This window comes from Populus euphratica, unplaced genomic scaffold (assembly GCF_000495115.2).
Source record: "Populus euphratica unplaced genomic scaffold, PopEup_1.0 scaffold168.1, whole genome shotgun sequence".
Lineage (NCBI taxonomy): Eukaryota > Viridiplantae > Streptophyta > Magnoliopsida > Malpighiales > Salicaceae > Populus > Populus euphratica.
The window spans coordinates 211,341-221,156 of NW_011500000.1; the positions used below are offsets into that span (position 1 = coordinate 211,341).

Genomic DNA, 9,816 nt, shown 5'->3' on the forward strand with positions numbered 1-9,816 from the left:
ATTTTCAAAAATATTTTTATAATATAAAAATAAATATTATCTAAAATAAAAGGGAAAAATCATGCAATTCTTAAGGTTGGAACCGCATGGAAGGGGTGAGCTTATGATGGTGAGATGGATAGAAAAGGACTGCAAGGGAGAATGTAGGAGCGGCTGTGTGCGTGCGGTACGTGCTTGTACCTTCTTTTTTGGTTGGATAGATCCTCAAGTTGAGGTATATGGTGGTAGGCAGAGGGTGTCAGAAAAGTGGAGCCCATTGACCACTGTACTGCTATTGGGCTTTTCCTACTATGATTGCATTTTTGTTATTGTTTTCTTGTTTTTTTGTTTTTTATTTTTTGTTTGTTTGTGAAAAGGATGTATGACGCAAGGATTCACCTGCTTATATCACTCACGAGGAGTACCAATAATAACTAGATTGTTCAGTTGCAAAAGACTAAATTAAAGAGGTTTGTTTTTTTTTATTAGTTTGAGGTTTGAGTTTTGTGATTATTAATATAATAATTATTAAAAATTTATATTGTTATTAAATTTAAGATTTGTAGGATTAGTTGATATGTGTGTAAATTAGTCTGGATATCTATATTAATAAAAAAAATAACTAAATTGTTATTTCTCGTCATGTTATGTTATGAATTGGATTAAATTTTTTTAAGAGTAAAAATATATTTAAATATTATTAATATTTGTAATGAAAAACATTAAACCAAATAAAAGTTAAAGGTTGACCTGATGTGATCTGTTTGATTTTATACGTCTAAAATCAACTCGAATGACTCATAAAAACATAGTTTGATTAAAAATAATTTCATGATAATATTTTTTTAATATTAAGATAAAAATATATTGGATTGACTTTAATCAATCTTAGTTAACATGTCAAATCCATGACTCGGGTTATGAGACTATGATAACCTCATATAAAACAAATCAAAACAAGTTACAAAGTCTAATCTTCAATTAACTCAATATCAAATAATAAAATTAACTCTAATCTTCAATTAACTCAATATCAAAGAATAAAATTAAAAAACAATCAATTAAAAAAAACTAAAAAAATAGCCCGAGTTAATCTGTCAAACTCGCGACTCGGGTCATAAGACTAAGATAACTCAATGAAAAAAATCAAAACAAATTTAAAAATTTAATTCTCAATCAATTCAATATTAGAGGATGAAACTAAAAAATTAAATCAATTAAAAAACATAAAAAAAAATTCCAATTTAACCTGCAAAACCCATGAACTTGGTCATGAGATCAAGGTAACTTTATAAAAATAAAAGAAAACAAAACATGATTTAACCTAGATTAACTTGTTAAATCCATGACTTTGGTCATAAAACTAAGATAACCCCTTAAAAAAATATAAAAACAAACTATAAAACTCAATTCTCGATTGATCTTGTTGAACCAAGTATTAAACAATAAAATTTATAAAAAATTTAATTCCGATTGATCTTGTTGAACAAAGTATTAAACAATAAAATTTAATAAAAAATGACTAAAAAAATTAAGCTAAGTTAATACGGGTTAACTCGTTAAGTATTATTTTTTAATTATAAATCCAAAATAACCTCATAAAAATCAAACCAAAATAAATCCCAAAGTCTAATTCTGAGTCAAAGACAATATTAAATGGTAAAATTAAAAAAAAAACGACAATATTAAATGGTAAAATTAAAAAACAATCAATTAAAAAAATAACTTAGTCAATAGATTAACCTATCAAACTCGCAATTCGAATTATGAGACAAGAACAACTAAAAAAAAATTCAATATTGAAGGATAAGAGACCAAGATAACCTCTTAAAAAGAAAATAAAAAAAATTCAATTTAATCAGGGTTAAAATACAAAATCAAGATAACCTCTTAGAAAGAAAATAAAAAAAAAATATTCAATTTAATCAGGGTTAAAATACAAAACTCACGACCCTGATCATGAGATCAAGATATCTTCATAGAAAACAAATCAAGACAAATTATGAAACTCAATTCTTAATTGACTCAACATTAAATGATAAAACTGAAAAATAATAAATTAAAAAAACACAAAACTTGACCCCGGTCAATTAGTTAACCTGTTAAACATTATTCTTGGGTTAAGATACCTAATTAATCTAATAGGAAGCAAATAAAACAAATCATGATATTTAATTCTCAATTAACTCACTATTGAAGGATGAAATTAGTAAAAATAAATAAATAAGAAAAAATAATCATAACTAATCAAGTTAACCCACCAAACCTGCTATTCTTATAATGAAGGTGAGATAACTCAATAAAAAAAATAATATTAAAGGATAAAATTAAAAAAAAAATATTAATTAAAAAATCAAAGAAAAAATAAAAAAAGACTAATATTGTTTTTAGAGCCACACCAAAACATGAGGGAAAAGTATTATTTATTGTTACAGTATTTCTCCATGTGTTTTAGTGTATTGTTAATTAATAATATTTTTTAAAAAAATCAATAATGATAAAAGGTAGGGTAGGCATGGAGATTTCATTTCTTTATTCTTGTTCATATATATAATTATTATATTATTGTACAAACTTTATAAAAATTAATTTTTAATAAAAGTTAATACATGTTAAGATAGTTGTTTATGCAAAATCTGAAAGGATGCATTTAAAAAAAATGATTAGTGAAACTTAAATAAAAATTATTGACATATAATTAAATAAAAAATATAGTTATTCTCCTCGACATAAGATTAGATATCTTAATAATTATTTTCTTGAAGTTAATAAATGTGTCAACAATGTTAGCTTTTATGGAGCATTGGTATATATCAGTAAGTTGGCTAGTATATAATATGAACTAGTTGACTTCATCCAATAATATTTATGCATGATCTGACCTAAAATATTCTAGGCTTCATTTATTTGCTAGAAAGGTTTTTTAAAAAAGTAGTTTTCATAGAAAATATATTTTTTTAAAATGAATTATCTTTTTATGTTTGACAGTATCGAGAAATGAGTTAAATTTTTTTTTCAAATTTTAGCTATTCAATAAAAAATAAGCTAAAAAATGACTTATTAATGTATTAATTTTTTTTTCAAATTTATCAAAAGAACGAGATTAATTTTTTTTTTCAAATTTATCAAAAGAACGAGGACCAATTATAATAGATAAAAAAAATTAGAAATGAAATTAAAAAAATTATTTTCATAAATTATTTTAAATAAAACAAATAGCAATTAAAAGAATAGAAACTAAATCTAACAGATAAAAAGTTACAAGTCAATAAAATTGAAAAAAAATCTATTCTCATAAATTATTTCAAATAAAAAAATAGCAATTAAAATAATTAGAACCAAATCTGATAAATAAAAATATTTCAATTAAAAAAGTGGATAAAAAATAACAATTAAAAGAATGAGAATGCAAATTGATATAAAAATAAAATTAAATCAAATTCTAAAAAACAATATTCAAAACAGGATATATAACAACTAAAAGATTAATGATCAAATTTGATATAATTAACAAATAATATAATATCTTTTATTTTTTATAATTTACAAAAAGTGTATTTTGTCCGAAAAACCTCTTCTAAAAATTAAGGTAAATGTTTTTTAGTTGAAAAATGTTTTCCGTTGATTAGTTATTTTAATGATAAACAAAATTGAAAAAGTTTGAAAATTAATTTTTTAAAACCATTTTCTATAGAACAAATGAGGCCATATGAACCCATTTTCTTGATACGGATAATGTTTGTGCTCCATGTGACCTCATTTCCAAGATTTTAAATTCAGCCCTAGAATAAACCAAGGTTGCGTAATTAAATCCCAAAAAATTTGAATCTTTAAAAATTAATTTGGCTCGTTTTATGTAATAAATGAATGTTTGAAAATGTAATAGCAATTGCTTTATAAAGTATTTTTTTGTTTAGAAATACATTAAAATAATATTTTATTTTTTAAAAAAATTATTTTTGACATTAGCATGTCAAAACAATCTAAAAATATATATAAAAAATAAATTTAAACAAAATAAATTAAAATTTAAAAGAACACAGTACAACCAAACGGTTTTTAAAACCATAGGTACTAAACCTGGATAGGCCCAGCCTGGTCAACCTAGGGGCTAGTTAAACCGGCCGGTGCAACGACCCGACCAAACTAGGTCGACCCGACGGGTCAACCTTTGACCCGAGCGACCCGGGCAAGATCCAAGCAAGACCTTTTTTTTTTTAAATATAGGATTTGAAACCCATCAGTATATATACTCTATGTTCCTAAGAAAAAAGATGTTTTTTCAATGTGAGATAAAAAAACCTTTTGATTTAAATACCTCAACTTAAAATGATAATATAATATTTTTTTAATGTGAGATTTGAATCCCATTAGTATATATATTTTATGTTCCCAAGAAAAAAACTATGTTTTTTCAATATAAGATTTAAAACTCGTTAGTATATATACTCTATATTCCAAAAAAAAAACTATTTTTTTTCAATGTGAGATTTAAAACTCAATTCCTAAAAAAAAAAATTATATTTCTTCTAAGTAAAATTTGAAACTCATTAGTATATATATTCTATTTTCCTAAAAAAAATTATGTTTTTTCAAATGAGATAAAAAAACTCTTTTGATTTAAATACTTCAATTTAAAAACTTAATATAATATCTTTTTAATGTGGAATAGAAAAACTTTTTTAAAATATTCTTTTAAACTTAATATATAGCCTATATTTATATGGATTTTTTCTTATTTTTTTCATATAAAATATTAAAAATTTATTTTTTTTAATTTTTTAAATTAACCCATAAAATCTAAAATACAAATCCTTGACCATATTAACCCCGAACCGGATTTAATATGTATGTTTAAAACCATTGATATTTCCTTGCAAAAATTGGGATGTTCATAATGTAATATGTATGTTTTCCTTGCAAAAATTGGGATGTTCATAATACATTGCAAAAACCTGGAGGACTGGCTTGATGTCCACCTTCCCAACGTAACGAGGAACGGACAGATACCGTCAACCACCTCATAATGCCACCAGGCAATTCCCAAGTCCAAGTCATACCAAGTACCGAGGAAGATTGCGAACAACAAAGATAATTTTTGGTTAAAAAAGAGAGGACAATCCTTTTTATCCAGTACTCGTACAAATAAAAGGCATGAAAAGACTGAAGTACCATGTGCCACACCAAATACACCCCAACATGGAAAATTCATACCTTTTTTCGAAAATCCTTTCCATTGGAATTCATTTTCATACAAGCAAAAGGGGCTCAAGATGCAAAAAGGTGAGCAGTGAAAAAGCAACTGGGATAGAAGACTAAAAGCGCAGTCAAAATGAAGAAAAGAAAGCAGAAATTGATGTGAGCGAGTGTCACTGGTTTATATTAATCCGGCTAAAGATGATGGTACAAGTGAAAAATGCTGACTTCTCACTGATTCGTATGTCGAACGGGGCAGACAAAACAGATGCATTGTTATGGCTTTCATAATTACTCTTCCATCTATCCTCTTTCCCCACCAGGTGAAAATACAAGACAAAGCAAAATGCAGTCATCAAAGCATAATGCGGAGCTACTATTTCTTTCTTTCTTTCTAGCATAATTTCCTAGATTAAACAACCTGGAGGTGCAGCTATGTCATACATATTTTCCTCTGTACTTTGGTTTCAGTTCTTTACATAATTTAGAATCAGTTTCTTCACCTAAATGCAGATGAGCTGGACCGAAAACAGAAGAATGGAGATTGCCATGTTCTAACCACTTCACATAATTCTCCTTGAACTCCTGATGCTTGGTCTTGGCTGCCTCAGCCACTTTGTCGGTGTATGAACCTGTCTTCACCATGGTTAGTAATACCCGGCTGTAACGGGAACTTAAAATCTGTTCAGAAGATGCAATCAATTTGAAACATGGGTGCTCTGGAAAGTGAGTTTCCATAACATCACCTTCGCTCAATACAGGGTAAAAGTATACAAGCCTGCCACCCATTACTAGCATCCTAGCAGCAAGGTCAAGTAAGTCATGCACACACTCGGCTAAGCTGTAAGGTGCAGTAGAGGGTATGTGGTCAGTCCTCTTATCATCAGGAACAGTGTAAGGGCCCACAATTCCCTTGAGCAATTTCCGGCCACCAGACTTGCGTCCCCCAGCACGAACCCCATAAGGCGGGTCACAGATTATGGCATCAAAAATCTATTGAATAGCAAAAAATTGAATCAACACAACAATCAGGAAACAGTATGAAGACAAAATAAGTTAGCAGGTACCTATATCAACATGCTATTATTTCCATGAAACAGAAGACTACATAAACCACCATACATAGAGCTAGAGCAAGCATTCAAGTTCCCATCTTGAAATAGAAAAGTTGAAGACAATTGCCAGCAACTTTGAAAGAGGTTAAAAAGATTAAAACTACTCGCTCCCAAGGAAAAAGAAGAGAAATGATCTGCAAAGGTCAAATCATTTACAAATAAAGAACCTGAAGTCATCGTCTGAAAGTACAAAAGCACATCAACATCATTAATCACAAAAAGCATGTTGAAAGAATACTATCGGAACAGCGCCTAGTAATACTGGAAAACTCTTCCTTGCCCAAGAACTACTTTTGACCTCTAAAGGTGATCAAAATTATTTTCAAGTTTCATAAGAACTTGAGCCCCTGAAGGCTTAGTCTGGTGGAAAACAGTTTGAGCCTGGGAAGCGCGGCCAAGCACAACTTGGTTTTTCATTCCTTCCTAGGCATCTAGCACTCGTTGATACTCGTCCCTCCCTGTAGGGTGGTGCAAGATCTCCACAGCTTACCCACAAGGGTTTCCTTTAAACAAACAAAAGGCTTTTGCAGCTAGGGTCATCTCCATCAAGTTATCCTTTCAGTTATGAAAAAAGATCTGTCAGATGGGATTCATTCCCACTTTTTTTTGTACAATCAGAGCTTCAGTTCAATTCTGAACTCAAAATACACGCTACAAGGCAAGTAAGATGCTTAGGGCCAGCATGGTTCATGTTCCTAAAGCTTCTTCTGTTTCAGAACATTTCCATCACTTGTGCAAAACAGTCCTTAATGTTTTGAAACCAAGACAGATACTTTCAATGCTTTTCAAAACTCTCTTGCAGAGAAGAATTATTCATTAAAAAATGACCAGATACCATTTTCTATTTTTCATGTTCAAGAACACAAATTCGAGAACATAAGAGTATTCAAACAGAAGCAAATAACACTATCTCATCAACTGTCAAAGCCCTCACCAACCAGGCTTCCTTGCCATTTTAAATCACCTGGCAAGACATCAAAAGCAACCCATGTTTTAACTCATGATATTAATGTTGAAAGTATGCATAGTTCACATAAACAAATTTAAGGTAACCTTGGTGGTGTACCATGTTTAATATAGAGCTGTCTCTATTTGAACAGCGAACACGTCTCTGCACCAAAATGAGGAAAGAGAAAAATGTCCAAACCAAACAATGCCAAACAAACTTAACTGCTGAATTTGAACAAAGCACTGGTATTAAATTTGCAAACTACAAGCACCTAAGTAATGGATTTAGTTTTTAGTTTTAGATAGCAAAATAATCAGGAAATCCACTGATATTGTCTTGCAACAATATATTATTTGGTTTGGCTTCAGCATAAAGACATAATCACAAAAACCTGGCGGAAATTCAGCATGCCTCTCTGAATTCAAATAAAGGCACAAGAGGGTGGAATGGAGTCATGTATTTAGTAAGAAATAACCATTATCAAAAAAGATTACCTCTTTTAATCCAGATCGCCAAGGAGGAAGATTATTATCTGCCCTTAAAAGAGCAACTGGCAAGGGTAATCCGTACTGCAAAAATGCATTAACAAATAAGCATTGTTTATGCAAGTTTGATGTTATTTCCTCAAATAACCTAACCAACAAAATTACAAAGAAGAAAGATATTTTAACTCTACAACAATTGTTTTACATACAAGGAGAGTTCAGCAATGCATCAGTTATGATAATAAACTGAGTTTCACAAAGTATTTTCAGTCACACAACACAAAACCTAATAAACAATTTATTCCCACATTCACCTGCTTAAAATTGCTCCAAACATTACAGTCAGGTCCACGACCATCACGTACAGCCCTAATATCAATGTCAGCACCCTGAGAAATTTACATCGGTTGATGTTAATATAAGAAGCAAATAGGTTTTTGTTTGAAATTTGAAAGTTTTTGTTTGAAATTTGACAGGCAGGCAGCAGATGGAAAGCAAATTAGCATGAAAGAAAAGGGCAATAAAATGCAAACCATGGTCATTGCCCCAAAGTGAGCTGCAGCAACAAGAATGCTGCCAGTTCCAACAAAAGGATCGTAGACGAGTTTCCCTGGCATGACCAGTGCTTGGTTAGCCATCAAGAAAGCCATCTCTGCGTCCATGGCAGTTGGGCCCAGATATCTGCGGCTTTTCAACTGATAAGTTGGTAAGAGCTTCCTGTCAGCACCACCAACCAGTCGACCAAAAAAGATTCTTTTCTGGACAACCGGTGGAAGCCCATTGGGAGCTCCATAGTCATCAGTTTCCATGAGCCAGAAGTTGATATCTGGGTTTTTCAAATTAACTCGGCCCTGATAAATGGCAATGAATGAGCATAACAAGTTTCTTAAAATGGTTCAATGTAATCCCAATCATTCACAAAAAAAAAGACATAAGAACACTAAGTCCATCTATTAATCAATGTTGGCAAGATTGAATCAAAACTACTGAGTAAGAAAAAGAAAGAAACCTTGAAAGGGATGTAGGCAAGACTCTTGATACGGTCATTCTGTTCCTGGAAGCTGATTGCCTTTCCAAAGCTGTCAACAGTGACCTTGAAAGTAGTTTCACAAGTCAAGTAAGGCAATTTTCGGTCTTCCGGATAACTTTTTATAGCCTCTTCAAGTTGCTCAAAGCTACTTCCTTCTCCCCAAAGTTCATAGATTCCTTTGACAAGTATGCTTCGATTGGCAATGTTTCGAGCGATATCTTCTGAAGGAAGATTGACCAAATGGAAAGGAGAGTCGGGATGCTGATTTTCTGGAAGCATCCATTCCAAACTCGAAAAAACCCCAAACATTTCTGCCAGAGACTCCACTTCTGCCCTTCTGTAACTTAGCAATCTGTGATAAAACACGCAGAGATACCACATTTTTCTTCTTCCTTGCTTCTACTATAATAGTTCTTGCAATTATATTCTCAGGGCGACGGCGGGAAGGGGGCAGCAGCGGCCACCGATATCTTACGACGGTTTGCTATGGTGGGTGTCAGTGGCACAGACTGCTAGCAAAACCCTAGGCTTATTATTAGGGTTTATAATGGCTACTCACTTTTTACTGTATTTATAATATATCCATTGTTTATTATAAACAAATTAGAACAAAAAAATATTTATACTTTGTTATTCAATATATATATTGGGTTCAGTAATATTTATATTTTATTTATTATTTATTAAATAAATAAATTTAAAAAAAAACACAACTAATGACTTGAGATTAAATTATTATTCATATTTATTGCTATTGTAGTGCTTAAAATATTTTTGTTAAGAGTGTAAAAAATAAATTAAATAAAAATTATGATTGAAACTTATTAGCTTAAAAAAATAATAAATAAAATTTAATTTTTCATTATAAATTAATTGTGAATTTGAATAGTATAGTGTAGTAATTATTTTACTCTCTTAAAAAAATAATAGGTTATTTAGAAGATAATACTGTAATTTCACAAGAATTACTTAACCATTATTATATTAATAAAAAAAATAAGGCTGCTAATATTTTTAAAATATATTTAAATAAGTAAATTAGCTTTAAAAGCAAAAAAAAAA

General features: G+C 30.0%; 1 protein-coding gene across 1 annotated transcript; it reads right to left on the minus strand.

The window, feature by feature from the left end:
- Positions 1-5,335: 5,335 nt before the first annotated feature.
- Positions 5,336-9,305, minus strand: TRM11 (tRNA modification 11 protein). The gene is made up of 5 exons (XM_011047824.1): positions 8,734-9,305; positions 8,258-8,575; positions 8,039-8,113; positions 7,734-7,808; positions 5,336-6,168 (listed from the first exon to the last, which is right to left on the minus strand). The coding sequence occupies exons 1-5, from the start codon at positions 9,133-9,135 to the stop codon at positions 5,614-5,616; spliced, it is 1,425 nt and encodes a 474-aa protein (XP_011046126.1). The 5' UTR covers positions 9,136-9,305; the 3' UTR covers positions 5,336-5,613.
- Positions 9,306-9,816: the final 511 nt, after the last annotated feature.